This window comes from Rousettus aegyptiacus, unplaced genomic scaffold (assembly GCF_014176215.1).
Source record: "Rousettus aegyptiacus isolate mRouAeg1 unplaced genomic scaffold, mRouAeg1.p scaffold_m13_p_5, whole genome shotgun sequence".
Lineage (NCBI taxonomy): Eukaryota > Metazoa > Chordata > Mammalia > Chiroptera > Pteropodidae > Rousettus > Rousettus aegyptiacus.
In genome coordinates, this window is record NW_023416308.1 from 114,197,907 (window position 1) to 114,218,751 (window position 20,845).

The 20,845-nt window shown below is 57.5% G+C and overlaps 1 protein-coding gene across 7 annotated transcripts in view; it reads right to left on the minus strand.

The window, feature by feature from the left end:
- SYT7 (synaptotagmin 7) overlaps positions 1-19,083 on the minus strand; it is a 56,907-nt gene extending 37,824 nt beyond the window's left edge. For 6 of the 7 annotated variants that reach the window (XM_016134216.2, XM_016134215.2, XM_036220983.1 and 3 more), the window contains exon 1: positions 18,810-19,042. In XM_016134216.2, the coding sequence (XP_015989702.1) occupies positions 18,810-18,840 (31 nt within the window). In that variant the 5' untranslated portion in view covers positions 18,841-19,042. Of the gene's footprint in view, positions 1-18,809 lie in introns of all 7 variants that reach the window. The other variant, XM_016134218.2, reaches the window with a different exon arrangement.
- Positions 19,084-20,845: the final 1,762 nt, after the last annotated feature.

Sequence of the window (20,845 nt, forward strand, 5' to 3'; positions counted from 1 at the left end):
CCATTTATTAAGCGTCTACTATGCACCAGACTACAGGGGTCCATGAAGACAGGGGCTGTATCTGCTTTGCTCATCCCGGGATTGTCTGTAACAAGCTGACACATGGGAGGCGCTCAGTAAATATTTGTTGAATGTTCAATACTTGCGTGTTATCTACCTTGTCACTCAAACAAGATGGGAGAGGCTGCAGCAAGAGAGTTTGAGAACCTCTCTTTTACACACACACACACACACACACACACACACACACACACACACCAGGACCCCTTGCATTCTTCCCCCATGCCCATTTTTGCCTGACAAGTCCTGATTTTTGTATACCCAGATAAAAAGCATCGCCTCCAAGAAGCCTTCTTCTATAATCTCCCCAGTGGGAGGTACCTTCTCCTACCTCCGAGCTCACCTGACACTGTGCCTGCACCTTTCTTTTAGGGTGCAGTGATTAAGTCCCAAGGCTCTGGAGCCAGTGATTAACTGTCTGGTCTCAAATTTTGGCTCTTATTCTTTCAAGCCGAGTGACTGAATCTCTGTGTGCCTTGGTTTCCCCATCTGTAAATGGAGGCTAATAATAGCACGGGCCTCATAGGACTACTGTGAGGTTTAAAGGAATTAGCACATATAACGTGCTTAGCACAGTGCCTGACACAGTATAAGCAGACAATAAACGCTAGCTATTATCATAGCATTACCATGTCGCGCTCGGTATTACAGACATCTGGGGCACAGAGCCGGCACTCACTGAGTGCTGAATGAAATACTGAATTAGGTATGCATCTACTTGCCCCCACAGGACAAGAGAGACCAGGGGTCATGTCTCACTCAATTCTGTACACACACCCCACTCATTCCCCAATCCCTGTCTTAGGATCCCTGGCCCAGCACTTGACCAAAAGCAGCCACCAGTGAATACTCATGGAAAGGAATGGGGAGGGCTGAGGAACAGGAGATTGGGGGAGGGGCAACAGCTGGAAGCCAGGCTGGGTTCCAGGTGCGAACTGCAGACCTGACCCCGTCCCTTGCCGGGGCTCTGCTCCCACTCCAAATTCCTTCTCATCTCCCCAGCAAGCCATGATTTATGGATGAACAGAATCAAACAGGGCTGCTGGCTGCTGGGGTGCCCCGGGGAGCTGCTGGAGAGGGAATAAACTACTGAGGGCAAGCTCGCCAGTTACCCGGGGGGAACGAGAGGGGAATGGGGGGGGAGGGTAGGCACACACACACACACACACAGGCCACAGGCACTGGCGCCCATGGTGCACACGCGCGCGCTCTCTCTCTCTCTCTCTCTCATGCACACGCACACACGCCACAGAGACTCAGTCCTTGCACAACACCCATGCTTACATTCACACACACGTGCACGGTCACTCATGGCCATGGCCCACTCGGCCGTCTACAGGGCCTAAGTGTTCATGCACTTCCTCTAGCCCGGAATTCTCTCTTGATGCCTATTCTTTGTTTACTTGAAGCCTGTCTGTCCTTCTGAGGCAGAGCAGAGGGACAGGAAGTAGACTTGGAGGCAAATGACCTGAATTCAAGTCCCACCTCTGCCCCTGGCATGCCCCTGGCATGGCCCATTCTGGGCCTAAGTGCTTTACCTTCGAATGATGATAATAACCCTTGACTTCCCCTGCTAGGGTCCTGTGAGGATCAAATGACAGCTCACATTAATTGAGCACACGTCTTTTGTGACAAACATTGTTCCGGGAAGTTTATACGCACCATCTTGCGTGATCACCACAACCTTGACCTATTATTATTCCTATTTCACAGAGGAAGAAACAGGCATGGAGAATTAAGGCAACTCAAGCCTGTCCTTTACCACAGCTACAGCTCAAGGATGTGACAGCATTCTGTAATATGCTTCATTGTATGACCTAGCCACACTCAACTTTTCTCCTTCCATCGAGTTGGCCGTCTTTCACACCTGAGGCTTTGCATAAGCTGTTCCCTCTTCCTGTAATGCCCTTCCATCTATTCTCTACCCTCAAGATCCCTAGACGAAGATGGCCTTGATTCCTTCCCACATTCCCTTCTGTTTCTTCTAGAACTATGGCAATTCTTCCTCGGGTTGTCTTTCCCCAATGGGAGCACCTGCAGGGCTGAAACCCCAGATCACTCATCTCTGTAGCCTAAGGTCTGGTACACAGGAGAGACTGGGTAAGCAAGTGCTGAACATTCCATTATTCAAGGCCCCAGGTAAGCCCCACCTCTCCCAGGAAGCCCTCCCTGATGACATACGCTCACAGCAGTCTCTTCCTTCTCCAAAAGCAAATTAACTGACCCTCTGTCCACCCAGCTTTTCTTGGTGGGGGGTAGTCTGGTTCCTCAAGCATAACCAGTGGTGTATAGCCCTGTCTCCCCACTGCTGGGGGTCTGCCACAGCCCAGGACAATGCAGAGAAGCCATTGGACACACTGGAAATCTGCGCACATAAGCTCTTTCCCCCAGAATTCACTCGCTCTTATGCTCTCAGATGGTGACATGCACACTCCTCACATCTAGCTCTTCCAAAGTTGTCCTGTTGCCCCCAAACCCTCCCAACCTAGACTGCTTCCCTCTTTCCGGCACTTCCAGATCCCAGACCCTCACTCTTCACCCCAAGTGTTTTGATTGTGGCAACTAATGTACGCTCAACACCCAACTTGCGTCCACAATCCTGAGCACCTGTCTGAAGCTGAATACGTTTATGCTTATTTTACAAAGCAAACTGAGGCCGAGAGGGTTAGATATCTGCCCGAGTGCACACAGCAGAAGCCAGGCAAAGCCAGGATTAGACTCGGAGTCTGTAAGACCCCAAACCATGCAGCTCTCACTCTGCTCCACCCCCTGGGACCTGAGCTTTGAAACGAGTGGCTCCAAGGATAGCAGAAAAAGAAGAAAGAAACTGAGTGAACACAAAATACAGCTGGAGAAAGAACTTCCGCTTCCCCAAAAATTTTACCAAAGAGAGCCATGCCTGTTTACCCCAAGCACTGAAGAGAACCTGATCACACACATACACACACACCCCTTTTCTGAGGCTCCATCCTCTATCCACCGGCCCAGCCCTTAGCCTCAGTAAAGCACTCATTAGAGAGATGCTCAGTTCACCTAAAGGTCTCAGAACAGGTAGGGGGTTGAGCACCTGGGGCTGAGCAGAGTGGAAACGGGGAGAGAAATGGAGGGCAGGGTGCCAGAGGACTTGCCTAGGGCCCTGTCTCTTGTGCTGACTAGGGCGCAACTACTATTTCAGAAATAAAGCGGAGTGATGTTGGGGGTGGCTGGGGCTACATCTGCCAGAGTGTTCCCATCCTGATCCCGCCTCCTCCCACCTGATTCTGCACCAGGACGTATCATGCCCCAGCACCTCCCCCATTCTTTGGTGGCTGCACGATGACATTTCAGGTGGAAAGCGGTGAAAGCTGGAGTCGCAGTTTCCATAGGAAGCACCCCCCCACGTGCATGCAGAGCAGTTGGAAGGTGGGAGGGCACTTACAGGTGCAGAGCTTAGCAGCCCCAGAGCTATTTGGGCATGGGAAGGGGGGGGACATTTTTGGTGGCTATTCTACCTCTGTCCCTCCTCCCAACACAGAACACATAAAGAAGCCAGAAAGGCCATAGTTGTGGAGACAGTGACAGAAAAGCAACGAGATAAAACTCTGAACCCCAGACAGCCAGGCGAACTGCCAGGCCGCCTGTCATGACAAATTTTCGGCCCTCTCTCCACTGTCAAACTCCCTGCTCCAGGCCACCCACCTTGGGAATGGGGGTAGCTCATTTCTTGCTACAGGATAAAGAAAATGAGATTGGGCGGGCAGAAGGAAACAAAGAAAAAGGTAAAGAGATCCAGGCGCTCATTTCCCAAGAAAGCTGGGCCGTGGCCCTCCCCCCAGGCTCTCCAGACAGTCTCTCTGAGTGCCCTTCAGAAAACCCTGGAGGTACCCACAACCCTTCCAGCCTCACCTGGGGCAGGAACAAGGCTGGTGAAAGAGGAGGCCCGAGGGGAATTGTTTTGGAAAGTTAGGACTAGCTGAAAATAGAGGCTTAGCCCTAGCAAGCCTCAACCTTGACTGTAATAAAAACAGATAATGTGTGAGTGAGCTAGGGAGAGAGTACTGGCAGGGGCCGCAGAGGCCGGCGGGATGCAGACGGTTTAGAATTCAGAAGAGATGCCAAGTGAGTAAACAGCGAATGAAGGATTATCTGGCTGGGCCAGGAGCTGTTCCAGCAAGAAATTGAATGGGGACATGTCAAGATCCACAAGCACTTCGACTCCTCATCAGGGAGCAGGGCCTGGTGAGCGGAGAGGGCCTCATCCACACCTTCTTTACCTCTGCTCTCTCTTCTAGCAGACATCATGGCTTTTGTAATGATGGCTCACATTTGTTCAGTGCAGAACAGTTTACGGAGGATTTCACATCCATTGTCGTACTCAATGGAGGTGATGGGGGTATCTTCTCCCTGGTGATCCCCTTCCCTCACCACTACCACCCCCACTTCCCACAATCCCTGGCTTAGGGAAGCCTGGTGTGTCTGGCTTCAGTCTTCAGCCTCAAAAGAGAGGGATGGGGAGACAAGCCATCTAAAGACCCCCAAAAGCTGCTGAGTCCGGAAGTCATCAGGGTTAAAGCCATTTGGGACAAAATGGGCCAGGTGCCAGCTCTGAGTAGAGAGCCCAAGCTGAAGGGTATCCGGCCAAGAGTTAGCCTGGAAACTGCCGTCCTCACCACCCACCCCTATCCCAAAGCTGATGAGCTGCCTGCACAGCCATGAAAACGATCATGTCCATCAGAGCAGCAGGAGCTCAGGAAAGGAGCTCAGATCGAGGGCTTCTCCGCCAGGAGTGTGGAGTGGGGGCAGGATCACGGACGTGTGATGATTAAGTGCAGGCCTTGACCACTAGTTCCTCCTATGAATAATACATTGTTGTGCCTTGGCTTAAATCAGCATCTTATTGTTATTAATAATACACAGCTGCAAAGAAGCCGGGGTGGGAATGGCGTACAATATTTTATTCGAGGATCTCAGAGCACTTAAGAGTTCCTCATGTCGATGACTCAATTTTACCTCCCCAAGTCATAGGCTTCCTTACGGGCCAGGGCACCTGTCCTGCCCTGACACCCTCCCACCTGAGACCTGAAGACAGGAAAGCCATTGGTGCTAGGAATCTTCCATCCTGAGATGCAGATTCTTGACCTGGGGTTTTGCTGGGAGCGGGGGATACGCTTAATCTTTGCCAGAGCTCTCAGGGATGCACCATAATGTGAAGTTGCTCCCAGAGGTGCTTAGAAAGGAGGGGGATTAGTGGGAATCCAGCTGTGGGAGAGATGGATGAAAAGGGGGCCTGGGGTTCTGAGTCCAGTTCTGCCACCCACTGGGTCACTGCGGCTGTGTGACCTTAGACAACTTACTCAACTTTCTGGCCCTAAATCGCCTCGTCAGAATACAGGGTGTCTGAGATTCCCTATCGGAGGTGCCATTCTACCATATTCTGGGGTATCGTTCGCTTCGCAAAGGTTCAACTGAGCACGCCGCCCTGAGCTCTGTCCACGTGCTGAAACAGCCGCTCCTCCGCTGACCTTGGTGCTGAAACGGAACTCGGTCCTGGGACTGAGCCTTCCTCCAGGCCACCTTTTGTGTGGCCCTGATGAGCCAGATCTAACCGACCGGAACCGTTTTCAGGGTTGCAGCATAATGGTCCTACCTTCCTCTGCCAATTCCCCCCTGATCAACCCCAGGCTGAAGCCCCGCCAGCGACCAACCGACCTCAAGATCTCCTTTCCCACCCGGTGAGGTCCTCCGATGCCAAGCACCCCAGTCGGCAGTCCAACTCGAGACGAAAAGAGTCTTCCCGCTAATGTAAATGCCACATCTCACGCCTTCAAGGGGAGCCTGCCGCACTGCCTCCTGAAGGCGAGCGCGGGTACTGCGCTCAGAACAGGAGCACAGAAGGCCCCCAGTGGTGGCGCTGGGCGAGTGGGGAAGAAGCGGCAGACGGTCCGGCCCCCGCCGCCCCCTACCCCTTCCGGGGCAATCTGGCACTCTGAGTTTGCAGCGCTGCCCAACACCCCAACGCTCCAAATGTGTTCCAGCGGCCTGGGGGCCTACTGCCTGGTTCACAGTAAAGATTCAACCCAGATGGCCAGGCCAGATGAAACTTCCTGCTCCCTCCTCCAAGGCGGGTCGCGTAGAACCAGTTTAAACAAACACAACCTTCCCTCCCACTGCAGGGCCAGTCCTGCCAAGATGAACACAAAGGCCTGTAATATCCCTCCGCCAGGGCAGAGGATCCCTATATCACATCTGCCCAAATAAGAAACTTGCCCGCAGCCCCTCCCCAGGAAAAAATGGGGGTGGGAGAAGAAGGCCACAGCTACAGCCTACACTTGTCCCCCTACCCCACAGGTGGGGGCTCTCTGAGAAGCAGATCTGCTTGGTGTTTCTAGGGACTGCTTGATATTAGTCTCACTGGCTATAAAAATTCCCCTCTTTCAGAAAAGGGGGGAAAAATCAAAACAAATAAAACCATTTGAAGATAACCCTGAAAATCACAGCTTCTCTGGATTCAGGCAGGGAGTAAAGAGAATAGCCTTTAATTACAGTAGATACTGTAGCTAATGTCATTTATTGAGCACTTACTATAGGTCAAGCACTGTGCTAAGAGCTCTGTGAACATTATTTCGTTTAGCCTTACAACCCCCCCCCCCCCCCCCGAGAGGAAGCGTAATGATCAGCATCCAACAGACGAAGAAAGTGGAGTTTGGAGAGGTGAGGCGACCACTCGGAGTGGTGCAGCTGGTGAGTGGTAAGCCTGGCAATGGGAAACCACATCTCTCTCCCTTTAATCTTGCAGCTCAGCTGGATCCACCTCACCATCCTCCCGTGTTCTGGAAGCCTTGATGCCCCTCCAGTATTTTCAAGCCCACCCATCCCTCCACTATTCTCACATCTCAGCTGGGAGCCACATGGAAGAAGACAGTGACAACTTACACTCCCACAGCACTTTATAGCCTGCAAAGTGTTTTTATAGTCATAGTCCAAATCAACCCTCATGACACTGAGGCCCTCTTATGATTTTACAAGAGTGAAAACTAAGGCTCAAAGGAAAAAGTAGCCTGCCCCACGTCACACAGTAAGTAGTGCAGCCAGAACTCAGATGAAGATGGTGGGACTTGGAGCCCAGTGCTCGCTGCCCTCCTCTCCAGGGCTGGGGTCCTGGGAGCAACCCAGGGAGGGAGTCCTAAGGGCCTTCATCTCCTGAGGGGCTTCCTGAGTCCCTGACCTGGGCTACTTCCCTCCTCCTGCTCCCTAGTGCCCATCAATTGGCTCGGCTCTAACTTGGAGTCTCAATGTTTCATTCTAAATGAAATTTTTTCCAGGCAATTACTTCCTGCTAATTAGGAGGCAAGGCTGCCAGTCCCTGGGCCCTGCGCTGACCCCTTTTCTCAACTCACAGGGGCAGAGGGTTGTTGAGGTACAGGGTAGCAGCAGCACCAGCCACAGAAACTGCCTGGGTCAGCCCCATCAGCTGAAAGAGGCCAGGAAACTTTTGAGGGTGGCGGGGCTGATGGAGGAGCAAAGAGCTTCAAGGAACTGAAAAAAGGGAGGTGGGGATGCTGGGGAGGGAAGGACTCTGAAGTGGGAGAGAGCCAGGGTCTGAGAAGCGAGGAGCCTAGACATGGCCTGCAGAGTAAAGGAGAGACCTAGGCTCAGGAGCAGCAGGGGGAGCCAGGAAGTTCCGGAGAAACCGAGACACGCGCCATGTTGTATGAAGGAAGAAGAAGGCATCTCAGGAAGCACAGGGACAGAGAAGAGGGGAGAGATCTCCCCTCTGCAGAGGAAGACGGGGGTAGAAAACACCCTGGCAAATGGTCAAGATTACAGAAGTAGAAGAGGCAGAGGGGGGAGATACTGGGAGACTCCAGGAAGGGGAAGGAGAGAGGAAGGACAGGGAGGAAGGAGGAACTGCTGAAGAAAAGCCCTAGAGAGAAGCAGGGAAAGCAGGGGAGGACGGCTGGAGTGGCAGCTCCCAGAGCCCCAAAAAGGGCTCTCTCTACGTCATTGTCCTTGAGCCTCCCCCAATGTCAGTACCAAGCCAGTCAGGCCTGCATGCCCTCCTACGCATCCACAGGTACAGGCGGGCATGATGGCAGGCCACCAGCCGGCTCAGGTGGCCGGATGCTCCACTCACTCAGGGCAGCCAGCCCACCTCTCTTCCTGCCAACCTGCCACCCTCTCCAGTGGGCTGAGCCAGGGACCCTCCTGGGTCACATAGCAACGTGATCGGGAGGCTCTGGGACTCCCTCTATAAAGCCTCCCCACTTTATAGAGGGAGGATCAAGGGCCAGAGAGGAAACAGTGCTTGTCCAAGGTCACGCAGCAAGTGAGTGATGAAGCCAGATATAGAGGGCTCAGGGGCTAAATCCTAGTGGTGGTCCTGTTCCCTCCTGGGCAAAGCCAGTGACAGGAGATAAAGACAGATCCTGGTTGCCAGCAAGTCAGTCCCTGATCAGTTTAAGCCCTGTGGAGTGTGCCGTAGCAGGTGGAAGGAAGCAAGGGTAGCCAGGAGCTGGAAGGGAAACACAGGAAGTCACCATTTATGGAACACTGGGTGGGAAGGTTCCACATGGGTTATAATCGCAGCTGACATTATTGAGCACTTACTGGGTACAGTGTTCCAGCCACATACGATGTTACGTGCAGGATCTCATTTAATCTCCACAACAACACGATAAAGTATGTATCACTATTATTAGAGGGGAGAAATTGAGACTCAGGAGGGCTGAGTCACTGGCCACGTCTACAGGCTGACCAGTGCCATGTTTCTGACTCAAGCAGCCGGCCACCGCCCTGAGGACCCCTCCACCCTAGTATTATCTAATGATGCTCAGATCCCTGAGCTCCTAAGATCCCAGCCCAGCCCTGGCAGAATTTAGGCCCCAGAAGTCCACAGGGTAACAATCCTGTATTGTGGGGGCTTCTTGTGGTCCAAAGGGGGGGCAGTGTCAGGAGGTCTCACACTCGAACAAGCCCTGTCTTAAGGTGCTACTGTCTGGGTTCTAGTTTGGGCTCTGCCACCAACCCACTGTGTGATTTTGGGCAGGTCACTTGTCCTCTCTGAACTTGGTGCTCCCACTTACGTCGTCAAAGAGGAGGACCAGGTAATGAGAGAGCGCACACAGACCGCGCTAACTGCGTAACTGGCCCGGTTCTCGGCAGTTTACTGACGTTAACCCATCGAACCCTCCCAGCCCCCCTCTGAAATAGGTGCTGTTATTGTCTTCATTTTGCAAATGAGGAAATGCAGTCATGAAAGGTTAACTTGCCCACGGTCACAAAGCCGATCAATACACAGACGATGTGGGATTTTAACCCCATTACTTTGGAGTCAGAGTCCTCGCTCCGGCTGCCACGCCACGTTATTTCCCAAATGACTTTCTCAGCCCCTGCTTGGTGCCCCCGAGAGGTCTACTTATGTCCCTCTGCACAGGCATACCTGCCATCATGTTTCCACATGAGAAGCGCACGCACCATCATGGGTCTGCACGGTACAACATGTGTTTGCCTCCATGCCTGCTCCTGCGCTTTCAACCCAATTGCTGTCCGGAATAGCCACTCGGTCGGTCATACATACACAAGCATTCCGGCCGGCACCGAGAACAGGTCAACTCCAGCAGGTCCGCACACATGCCCATCCCCCTTTCTGGGCACCGGCTGACGTGTGGGGGCCCTGTGCCACGTCTCAGCACACAGCCACGTGGCAGTGACATGGGTCACCACACCCCTTCTCCTCTGTGCCCCCCCCCGGTGCCTGGGTGGCTCACACGTCACATCATGCACCTGCCAGCACCCCCATCCATGCTGCCTTCCTCACGCCTCTCGCCTAACAGGAGCGGGCACCTTCTCCAGGAAGGAAGCAGGCACAGGCCCAGCTCCCACAGCCCGAAGATGCCAGCCAATCCGGGGGTGGAGGGGGAGAAAGAGGCATCGATCGGAGGCTCCGGGGAACCTGGGGTCCACAGCTCCTGCCTGAAACTCAGCCCTCCCTTAGGTCTGGGTGCCAGAGCTGAGTTCTCAGGACCCCAGATACGACCCCCCTCTGTCATTGCTAGATGTGGGGCCAGATGGGGAACCTGGGGACCTTGCCCAACTCTCCTGAGCAGGACCGTGGTGCCACAAGGGCTTCTCTGGCCAAGTTACCATCGCGCCCCCCCGCCCCCCGCCCCATCCCTGGTCCCTGCTCTCTCCTCCCCCTGCCCAAGCATCTCGGAGTTCTGGGTATTTTTAGGCCTCAGCTGACAGGCTGTGAAATCGCTCCCTTCGCACCTCCCCAACCAGGCGGGGGCTGGAGAGGGAGGAACGGGGTTGGGGGGGCACACAGCCAATTCAACAGGCTCCTCCACGGCTGGCAGGTGCCAAGCGGGGACTGAGGGGTGTCTCCCCTTGAATGACAGGATCCTTCCACGGTGCCTGTAGAGAGGGAGGGGACAGGGTGGGAAGGAGGTTCCACTCCATTCCAGGGACCTGAGAACAAAGGTTTTAAAGGACATCTCGAGCACTGAAGGAGGCACTGGGGACACCCTCTGAGTCCAGCTCTGCAGCCAGTAACAATTCCTAGCATAACCTTCCAAGTGACAGGCTGAGAGACAGGCTGGCTTGGATCCTAGTGGGATGGGGAGGCACTAGGTAGTGTAGGCCAGTGGTTAAGACCTAGGCTTTAGGGTGAGGCGGACTTGAAATCTCCTCCCTGCTCTACTGCGTGACCTGGTAAGACACTCCACCTCTCTGGGCCTCAGTTTCCTCATCTGTACAACAGGAATAATGACATCTTCCTTACGGGGCTGCTATGAAGATGAAATGAAATGAAATGATGTACGCGAAAACACGGCGGTCAGAGGACGCGCTAGGCACTGCTAGGCGATTCTGCCTTGCCCCTTCCTCTGGCCTGCGCATACTTTTAACCTCTCCTTCCCTGGGCTGCTTTCCATACTGTAAAGGGGACTACAGATCATCCTGGCACCAGGCTCTCTGGTGCTCACCTGCCCTCTCCTTGAGGGGAGCAAATCCCCAGCTAAGGTGGGCAGACAACGTAGGCCATCTCTCCCTCCCCACTTCCTGCTGCGGGGCACACGGACACATCACATGTGCACACGGACCCAAATACCAGCGTGCGTGTGTCGTCAGCACCTAGGTGTGAGGTGTTTGCCCTGGGATGACCCTCTTAGGAAGTGGGAAGATGCACCCATGCCTGGCTGCGAATGGTCCCCTGTGCCAGGGGCCGTTGGTGGCAGGGGGCGGGGGGCCCTCCTAGTTGCCGTGGAAACAGGTTGGTTCTGGTGGGGCTCTGGAGCTCAGGCCTGGCAGCTAGAACGTGAGCCACGTGGCTCCTCCAGGGAGGGCCTGGCCCCCATGCCCATGGTGGGGGTGGGAGGGTGGGGGTGGGGTGCTAATCCTGCCCTCAGGAGCATTAACTACGGCCACCAGGCCCTGAGCCTGCCTCCTTTGGCGCCAGACCCCTCCCCGGAAGGCTTTTCCTGATACCCTGGCTCCCTAGGGAAGCCCCCTGGGGGTGTCTGTCCATGCCCACCTGCACCAGGTTGCCCCCTTGACTGCTCATTACCCACGAGCTTTCGAGGGCAGGACCCCAGTATAGCTGGACACTGCGGACCTCCTGGTGTGGGTGCCTTGGACAAAGCCCTGTTCGGGTGAGAGACCCCCCACACCACCACAGCAATAACGTTCTTCACAGAGATCTGCTCCAAAGCCGCCCATGGCTCTCCACTGCTCTAATTAAAAAAAAAAAAAAAAAAAAATCCAGTTTTCCTATTTCAGAATTCAGGACCTTCATAATCTGGCCCACCTTACCCGGGCCTTAACTTCTACAACTGCCCCCCAGAGGCCTTCCATCCAGCCATGTTCAAGCACTCACTGCTGCCTCACCTGACCAAGACCTGTCACACTGCCAGGCCATCGCGTGTGCTGTCCCTAGCACACTGCATGCCTCACCCTTGCTTGCTCACATGGCAAGCTCTTGATTCTGGACCCAAAGCTCAGACTCCTGGGTCAAGAAGCGTGGCCAGAACCTTGGACTGACTTCTGACTGCAAGTCCCCGTCCAGCTGTTCTGATGGAAGCTGGCGACCCTGCCCAGGTCAAGCCCTCCCCTACACCTCCTCTGCCAGGGCTGAAGCAGAAGCATGTCCTCCTCGAAGCTTCCGGAACCCTCATCCCACGCACCAATCACTCGGTGCAGGAGAGATCGTCTGACTGCTTACTATGTGCTGGGCTGTCTGCTAGGGCACTTCCTGCCTCGTCTTCCCTCACCCTCCCACCCCAGGAGAGGCAAGAACTGTGGTCATACCCATTTCACAGAGGAGGAAACTGTGGCCAAAGTAACTTGCTCCAGGGACACAGCAGCAAGTGTCTCTGCCAGGGCTCGAATGGACAGCTGTTCCGCATCAGAGCCTAGCTTCAGCAAGCTGCCCGTGCTGCACATTCATAAAGCGTTCACGTCGCACCGAGCCCTCCACAAGTAAGAAATGTGCTGTTATTACCGCAGCACTGTTACTATCAAAGGTGGGGACGGGATGTGCTGGATGACCTGAGAGGGCTTCCTTAGGCTGGACCCCCTGTAAAGCACGAAATCCTCATTCGTGGGGGAAGAAAGTGAGGGTTCGGATGGCCCTTGAGCTGCCAGGGATGGGGTCAGGGTAGGAAGGAGGTACGCAGGGCACCCGAATAGCCGAACCTGGTAGACGCGGGGAAACGGAGGAGTGCCGGAGTGAGCAAAGGCTGGAGGGGGTCACCGCGGGGCCCAGGTAGGACGGAGCGGGAGAGGGCCCTCTGTGTGCTGACTGAGCTGGCCACCACTCTCTGGCCCCACTGACACCGCCCCATGGTAATGAGACGGATCCAATTTGTACCCAGGGCCCCGCCGGGAGCAGCTGCCGCAGCAGGGTTTGAAGTAATTTAATTGGACACATTAGCCACACAGCTCTCTCCTGCACTCCCCTTGTGCGGGGCCTCACGCCGTCGCCCCTCATGGCCTCCCACACCCCACACCACCCTGCCCTGGCTGGGGGCAGCATGCACACTGCACCAACCAGCACCGTGAGACCCCGCCCACCCCCGCACCTGCTGGGACCGAGCCCTTGGCACTCTTCTTTTTTCATTCGGGGGCTTCAGGGACTTCGGAACCCGAGGGCTAGCTGGGCTCGGAGGCCCCAAGTCCTTCCCTCTCTTCGAAACACGCGGCCACTATGGGAGCCCCTCCCCTCTGACGCACAGAATGGGTCACCCCCTCTTCTCCTGCAGCCAGCCTGAGAGCCCCCAGCTTCCTGCACTCCGGGAAGGGCACTGAAGGAAGAGGGCCACTACCAGGACGAGGGGGGCAGTCTTCCTCTCGGGGATCTGAGGGCGGGGTGCATATATACACGCACAGAATCGGACACAGTCACAGACACACAGACGTGTCCAGTGAGACCCAAACACGCCTAGGCACACACAAACACACTGACGCTGACTGACCCACATGCCGTCGTGGAAATGCCTGTGTTCATACACACCAAAGCTCCAGCACGCCATGTCCACTCCCGTGCACGCCTGACAGCCAGGTGAAGCCCTGCTCCTAGCAGATGGAGGACTCAGAGGCGGCCGAGCCAGCAGGTGGGAGGGTGTGGCAGGGGACAGGCAGGGCCCCTGGAGGGCACAGGCCCCGCCTGGCTGGGTACAGGGCCCCAGGGCCAAGGAGGCACCCTTCCCCCCCAGCGCTCCCCGACACAGCTCCCTGTGCACCTCCACGCACCTCGCTACAAATACACTCATTAACTGCTGTTTACAGCGGCCCGGCTCTCAGATGAGCGCGGCTACCACGGCAGCCGGCCAGCTCCCACCCGCGCCACACGGCTCGGGCACGGAGGTACACACGCCGCACAGCGCCTCTCCTCATCGGCCCCGCCCCCCCTCCCCCCTAGTGCTGTGGCCCCACGTGCAGCCATGACACAAGTCGGCTGCCAGCCCAGCCCCACAAGCGACACACCTCTTTCAAGGGGTCCTTGTGGCGGAAGCTGCAGACCCCCCCACCCCCCTGAAGGCAGGTCCAACATGGCAGCCCACCTTTTGACCAGCTGGGTCCAGAATTCCAGGCGCCAGCTCTGGGCGCCATCCAGCCCCTTCCACAGGTCCCATGCTGTCTGCCAACTCTGTTCCAACCCTTGGGGAACTCTGCTGGGTGAGACCAAAGCCCTGTCCTCCAGGCACAAGTTGGACAGGGCCCAGCAAGGCTGCCCCTGCTGCCTGGAAGGTCAGGGACTTCCATGTCCATGGGCCTGGCACAGTTCGCCTGGCACCAATGGCTGGGGTTCCCTGGCAAGGCAGGCGGGCACCCAGGCTGGGCCTGGCACCGGCTGGCTCTGGCACTTGGCCAGACCAGTGACCTCCCCCACAGAGAAGGCTGACCTCACCAGCCAGCTGCCAGGCACTGCCCATTGAGAAGGGGGCCGGCTCCCCGCAAAGCTGCCGGTGCCCGCCTGGGAGGCCTCGGTGCCTCTGAGGAGGCTGTGCAGTTGACTCCTCTTCCAGCCAAGAGCCCCCCGCTTAGGACTGGGCCTCGCACCCCCCAGGAGCCCCCCTCACCACTCCCCTCCCTGCTGTTCTGGCCTTACTCCCCTGGGGAAAGCAGTTATTGAAAACGGTCCATCAGATTCAATAAGGATTCAAAGTCCCTGAGAGAATAGGGGGTGGGCGGGGAGTGAGGGTGGGGAAAAAGCAGGGGGGAGCCACCCACGCCTCCTCTGCCTTTCCCGAAAGACCTCCTGCAAGAGCAGGGTTGGAGGGGACAGTCCTCCACTCGCACTCTGTGTTGCCTTCCGTGCCCCTTAGCGTGGGGTCAGCCAAGGGCAGGACCCAGCTGCTCAGGGCCTGGCCCGTCTTGGCTCACCTGATACCCACCTGTTCCCCTGACTTCCAGCTGTCCCTCACCTGTCATCTGCTGGCCTGTGTGACTCACCCTAATCCAGCCTGTTCTAGACCCTCTTCCCCAACCAGGAAAGGTTTTGAGGCTGTCCTTTCCCGCCATCCCACAGTCCTTAAGCACCCAGCCCATTGGCCCCAATACGACCACTGAACAGCATGACCCAAGGCCAAGGGGTCCTGTCTCTATGGGAAACACTGTGGCTTGAGATCACTGGCTATCCTGATTTAAGTCTCACAGAAGCCATCCCTCCTGCCCTGCGTTTCAGACCTGGTCAGCCCCAAGTCCCTTCTGGGCCATGGCCTGTTGGGAGGTCATTTGATCTTCAGTCCCAGACTGACCCAAGCCCAGGATGTAGGCCAGGGAGGTCTGGACCTGTGCAGATGGGCAGGTGAGGGGTCAGGGAGATGGACGGGTAGACGAAGGAAGGGGGAAAGTTTGTCAGTGAAATGGTTCGACATTCTTGTTAGACAGTGAAATGGTTAGACATGGTCCTCCTTGGACAACCCCATGCCCCAGACCTGGTCCCTAACCCTCATGACCCTCATGGCACCCCCGATCTGCCTTTTCAGCCATACCCCTAATCCCTACCCCACACATTACCCAACAGCCACTGCCCCTAACTTGTGCTCAGTGGGTACCCAGTGGCCTGGGCAATCTCATGGATTCTTCTGCCTTGAGAGAGACCTGCCATGCCAGGGCCCCCTGGCCAGTGCAGTGTGCCCCCACACTCCCTAGGAGAGACCTGCCCGGCAGAGTTGCTGTGGGGGGCAGAGCCCCCTAACGGGTGGAACAGATGAGACCTCAAGCACTGCTACCCCCAAAGACAAGCTTGAAGAGGGTGGGGGCAGGGCAGGCAGCCTTCAGGACCTGACCTCTCTCCCCAGACTGCTGCACAGGCCCAGACTTTCCCTCTCTGGCCCTGCTCACCGGCTCACTGCAAGGTCACCTCTCCCTCCCTCCCTCCCTGCTGCCATCTTGCCTGCCCACTGCAACGCTGACCCCTGCAGGCCTGCTGAGGCCCTGCCCGGTCTGGGGACAGGCATCAGAGGGACACAGGGAGGCCTGGCCAGGCCAGCCTCTGTAGGAACAGAGGATGAAGGCCGAGTGCAGAAAGAGAGCCTATGTCTAGGGAAGGGGGCAGAGATGAGTTTGTAGGCATGGCTGGGAGAGCCCAGGCAGAGTTGGAGCAGAAGCTGATGGGGGTCTTCATTCTTCGGTGGGCTCCAGCTTATTCCCATAGTCCCTTGCTTCAGTCTTGATTTGGGAAAGTACTGTCTGGGGGTCAGGGGCCCAAGTGGGGAGGGAACTGTACCTGTCCTGTCGGGTAACGGTCTTAGCAGTAGGCTAAGCCCTACAGGGACTTGCAGAGTGAATGGGCTGAGGGAAGAGATAGCACAGGGAACTCTCTGGAACCAGCCTAGGACATGGAGGAGCAGAAGAGGACAGGAGATTAAAAAAAAAAAAATTAAGAATTGGGCCGCAGGTGTTCCTGGGATGAAGAGGTCAGGATGTAAAAGATACTGGCCCCTGGGGGACCAGAAGGACTAGCCTGAATCATACAGGAATTAATTTGCATATCTCCCTCCCACCCTGGTGCCAGACAAAGGAGAGATGGGGAAACAGAAATACGGGATGGGGACACATAGCCCTGGTTGGGGGAACAGAGTCTGGGGGCCTGAGGTGAGTTGGTAGGGGAGAAGGGAAGTCTAGCTTGGAGCTGTAGGGATTGTGGGAGGTGGGCAGGGATGCCAGGGGAGCACGGAGAACAGAGTGAGGTCTCTGGCCCCTCAAGTCCTCAGGAGACTAGGAGCAAAAGCAAACTTTGCTGTCTCCAGCCTATGACTGCCCCACCCAGCCCAGAGCCCACACCAGAGAGAAGAACTCGGCCGGCCTGTTTCCCAGAGCTGCCCCTGCTATGGCACTGGTGGGCCCTGCAGCGGCAGTGGGAGTGGGCAAGACAGATGTCCAGCCCAGACAGGGAGGCCCATTTGAGGAGAGGACGGAGGGAAAGGTCTAGGGCCTGCCTGCACTGGGTTCCAGGCCCTTTGCCCAGAAGATGCCGAGCACATCAAGTTGGCCTCCATGGAGAGGGCAGAGGTGCTTGGAAGAGGGGTGATGTCATGGAACCCAGGGCTGGATGGGGAGGAGAGGGAGGGAGAGGGGATAAAGGCTCAGCCCTAGGCCACTGGCCTCACAGGAGAGCGGAGGCTGCCAGCCTGGCTGGCAGGGGAAAGGGGGTGTCCTTGCTGCATCTCCCCTTCCATCCTCACACTCCAGAGTTGGTCTCTCAACTAAGCTATTGGCTTCTGAGAGGGTGATCCAAGCAGGAGACTGTCTCTGCCCTCGATCCCAGTGCTGGAGGCTGGCAGCCTCGTGGGGGAAGATGCCAGGGTAGGTGACCTGGGTCCAGACAGATGAAGACAGGGGTTTCCAAAGGAAGTGTCCCTTCAGCAGTTACCTAGGACATTTATAGATGGGGATGAGGTTCTAGAAAGGGAGGCTGAATCTGCTTCACTCTTACACCCAAGCACTGAGTGAGTAGGTCCCCCTCAGTGAGTTGGGCCGCAATGATTTGATGGGGTTGAGACCCGACTCTTCAGGAGGCAGGGGCAAGTTGAAGCTGTCCCAGAGGGAAAGAGCAAAGTGGGGCCAGGGCAAGAGCGGGCAAAGCAGGTGTCCACTGAACTGCCTGTGAATGCCTTGGGGCTCTAGGCTCCTTCTGTGGAGGCTCTTAGAGCTCTTCCCTCGCCCCAAAACCCCCATCCCCAGAACAGTGGCAGCAGGAAGCCCAGAGGCTCTCATCTGGGAGCAAGTCCTCAGACTGGGTGTCATCCTTTGAGCATCATCAAGAGACCCTGCTGCCAGAACTGGCACACCGGGGGTGCTGGGCTTGGGGTGGAGCGCCCCATGGGGGAGCTGACACTGAGCCCGGGCAGGAATTGCAGGGGACCTGCCTACAGGTGGGCACTGCGTGAGGAGGCAACGGGAGCCAAGGAGGAAATGGCAGAGCAATCGCCTGAGGAGAGAGGAAAGGCTCCTGGCGTGGCTCAGAGGATGCCAGGATGCCAGGCAGCCGTGAGCTCTAGGCCACTCCCTGGGATCCGACTCCGGAGAAATGCAAAGGAGCACGGCCCCTCCCCCTCCTTCCTGGACAGGACTGGAGTGAGTTTGGGGTTCTTGGCTTCCCCCTTCCCCAAGCCCAGGAGAACACTGCGCCGGCATCCCCATCCTCGTCCATGTCGGGCTCTCTTGCCCTTCAGGTCCTCCTGCCTCCGTCCCCGACGCTCCTGCGGTCCCCCCACCTCCCGAGCCCTCTCCCCTGCTGCTGCACCAGATTCCCACTTGCCCCTTGGCACCCTCTCAATTCACAGTTGACACGGCCGATGTCACTCTGCTCCCCTGCGCCCACAACCTTGGTCCAGAGCTTCTCGGGATCCTTGTCCTGGGGTCCCCCAGCGCTGACATTCCCCGGGCACTGGTGCTGGGGACCCAGGGATGTCTCTGAGGGCACTGCCCGGCTCCTGCGGGGGCAGCGGCGCCTCGCTTCACCACACACGTTGTCCTTGGGCTGCTGGGGGGGGGGTGGTGGAGGAGGTCCTTGTGGGGACACTGCGAAGCCGGCGCCGGGCAGCCAGCCTGGCAGTGCCGGGACTGCGGGGGGCCGGGGTCCGAGCTGCGGCCGCTCAAGCCCAAGCCCAAGCCCAAGCCCTGGGGCTGGGATGGCCCCGGGGGCGAGAGTCTGCGCCGCTGTGACAGACAGCAGCCCCGGGCTGGGGCTCCGAGACGGCGCCCGGCGCTGCCGCCGTCCTGCCCGCCGGTGCGGGGAGCCCCAGCCCGCGCGGGGCCGCGCTTACCTGGGCTGGCCGCCTCCGGGTCCCGGTACATGGTCCCCTCGTCGCGGGTTCCCTCGGGCTCCTCAGAGCCGCCCGCCGCCGCGCGCTGCTCCGCCGCCGCTGCAGGGCATGGGGCCGGGCGACCCCCGGGGGCGGGTCCGAGGGCGGGGGCCGCGCGGGCTGCACCGAGCCGCGGAGCCGGGGAGCGGGGGCCGCCCGCCAGCCCTCTCGCCCGCCCGCCGAGCACGCTGCCGCCGCCGCCGCCGAGCCTCCTCCCTACGGCCCGGGCGCCGCGTGTGCGCGCCGGAGCGTGTGTGAGTGTGTGTGTACGAGGCCGTGTGTATGTGTGTGTGTGAGCGCGTGTGTGAGCGCGCCCGGGGCACCGCCGGCGCCGCCCGCCCGCCGCCGAGCGCCGCGGCCGCGACTGCCGCCGCCGCCTGCGCCCGCTGCTGCCCGCTGCCGGCCGCGCGCCGCACTGCAGCCCGCGCCCGCGCCCGCCGCCGCCCGGAGCCGCCCCGAGGGCAGCGCCGCCGCCCGGCGCCCCGCCCGCGCGCGGCCCCCGCGGCGAGGGCGCGACGCCCTCCGGCCGTTCTTCGAGCTTGCGGGTCCCCGCCACCTGCGCGACCCACTCGGCGGGTGCGCTCCTGGGGACAGCGGCTTCGAACCCGGCAGGGCCGCGGAGTCCGCCACCTCCGCGGAGGTGCCCTTTGACTCCGCCCCCAAAGGCGTGTAAATCCATTCCAGGTTTTGCACTTGGTGGCGGCTCGAGAGCGTCAGCTCGGGACTCGACACCGCGACAGTCCCTGGGAGACGGGCTGGTAGGTGCAAAAACAAGGAGTGGATTTTTATTTTTTGCCTGGTGAGCCTGGATCCACTACTCTGCCCATTCCCGGAGCTTGCACCCAAGTGGAGCGGAAAAGTCTAGGATCGCCACCCTCGGTGGGGGACTAGGCCTAGTGACCTTCCCCACTTAACCCAGTGCCACAAAAGAAGAAAACAGACCTTACAGCCTGTGCTCATCCCCCTCCCACAGAGCTCCACTGCCCACCCACCCTTAACTTGAGCCTGGCGCTTCAGTGGGTAGAAAAGAAACCTCTCCTTGCCCTTCCAACCCCGGGGCTCTCTTGGCTCTCTTTCTGCCCCTCTGCCAGCTCAGCTCTCTCCAAATCAGGCGAAGCCTAGATCTTCCTTGCAGAATTGTAACTGTTGGATTCTGTGGCAGGAAAGAGAAGGGCCCCTCTCCCAAGCATTCGAAGGGCCTGGACCCAAACCATTGCTGGTTTCAGATACAGAGACCTCACTGCACACACCTACACAGCTAACCAATGATGCCACCCTCACCACCACCACCCCCAAATACACAAACAGGCATACAAAGACACTTGCCACACAAGGAGATACGGATACTGACAGGTCACACAGCACAGGGCCTGCCTCTACCCTGAACCGAAGGCGGTCAGCAGGAGGGCATTACCGCAGGCCTGCCGCAGCATCCCACCCTCCTCTCCACTGCGAATGCAGTTCGCAGGTGAGCCAGGCTTTCCAGAGTCAAGGTTTCCTACTCCCACCTGAGAAATACACTTAACTGATTTTATACTGCTCAGCTCACATCCAGCCACACCTCCACCTTTCGATAGTGCAGCAGGCAGCCAGAATCCACAGGGACAAACCTGTGTCAAGTCTCCCCCAACACACACACACACACACACACACACACACACACACCATTCCCTTGAACTCGCATGGAGCCTATCACTCACACACACGCACACACATATACCTCCACCCACAGCTTTTCCGGTTGAGAAACAGATAAAGAAATTCCTCCAAGCAAACCTCCATGAAGACTGTTCCGGTGGAGAACAGATTTCCTTGGATTGAATGTTCTAATTAAAAATGGAAGGGAAAAAGGCATTTGCAGGTTTCAGCTCACAATTCCTCAGGGGCCAGAAATCTCAGCCCTCATCCCCTGGTCAAGGGCCATTATGTTTCATACACCTACGTGCAGCCAAGAATCCAGGAGCTATCCACACACCCCTTTTTGGCAAACCCTGAAA